Raw genomic sequence first — 460 nt, forward strand, 5'->3', positions numbered from 1 at the left:
CTTAAACATGCATCTTTTCTTTTTGGTCACTTTGAATGGTCCAATAGAATTGACAGCATCTTTTCCCTTTAGCTGGTAGGCTGGTGCATGCTTCAGTGCAATTCAGGAAAGAGAGAAGTTAATATGCTTCAGCACAACTTTAGGTAACAAATGTCTGAGGACAGCTGACCGTGCCTAACCAAGAGGGCCTTGATCTTTGATGGGATGCTAGCATATTCAGTAAACACACCGATTATTTATTCCATACTTCTTATCATTACACTGTTGATGTTTCTTTTTCAGGCATCATATTTTCATTGGTGGTCATGATGTATGTCATCTGGGTCCAGGCAATGGCTGATCTGGAAAACTACGAGAACATGAAGAAAAAGGATTGTCCAGATTTTACTGTTCATGTGCGCTATGGCTGGTCTTTCATACTGGCTCCTATAGGAATATTTTTTGCTTTGTTTGCAGGAAT

The 460-nt window shown here is 39.8% G+C and overlaps 1 protein-coding gene across 1 annotated transcript in view; it reads left to right on the forward strand.

Annotated features, from left to right (window-relative positions):
* TMEM182 (transmembrane protein 182) overlaps window positions 1-458 on the forward strand; it is a gene marked incomplete at its 3' end in the record, with an annotated part of 46210 nt that extends 45752 nt beyond the window's left edge. The window contains exon 5 of the mRNA XM_006031520.2: window positions 283-458. Within this exon, the coding sequence (XP_006031582.1) occupies window positions 283-458 (176 nt within the window). The remainder of the gene's footprint in view (window positions 1-282) is intronic.
* Window positions 459-460: the final 2 nt, after the last annotated feature.

This window comes from Alligator sinensis, unplaced genomic scaffold, assembly GCF_000455745.1.
Source record: "Alligator sinensis unplaced genomic scaffold, ASM45574v1 scaffold680_1, whole genome shotgun sequence".
NCBI lineage: Eukaryota > Metazoa > Chordata > Crocodylia > Alligatoridae > Alligator > Alligator sinensis.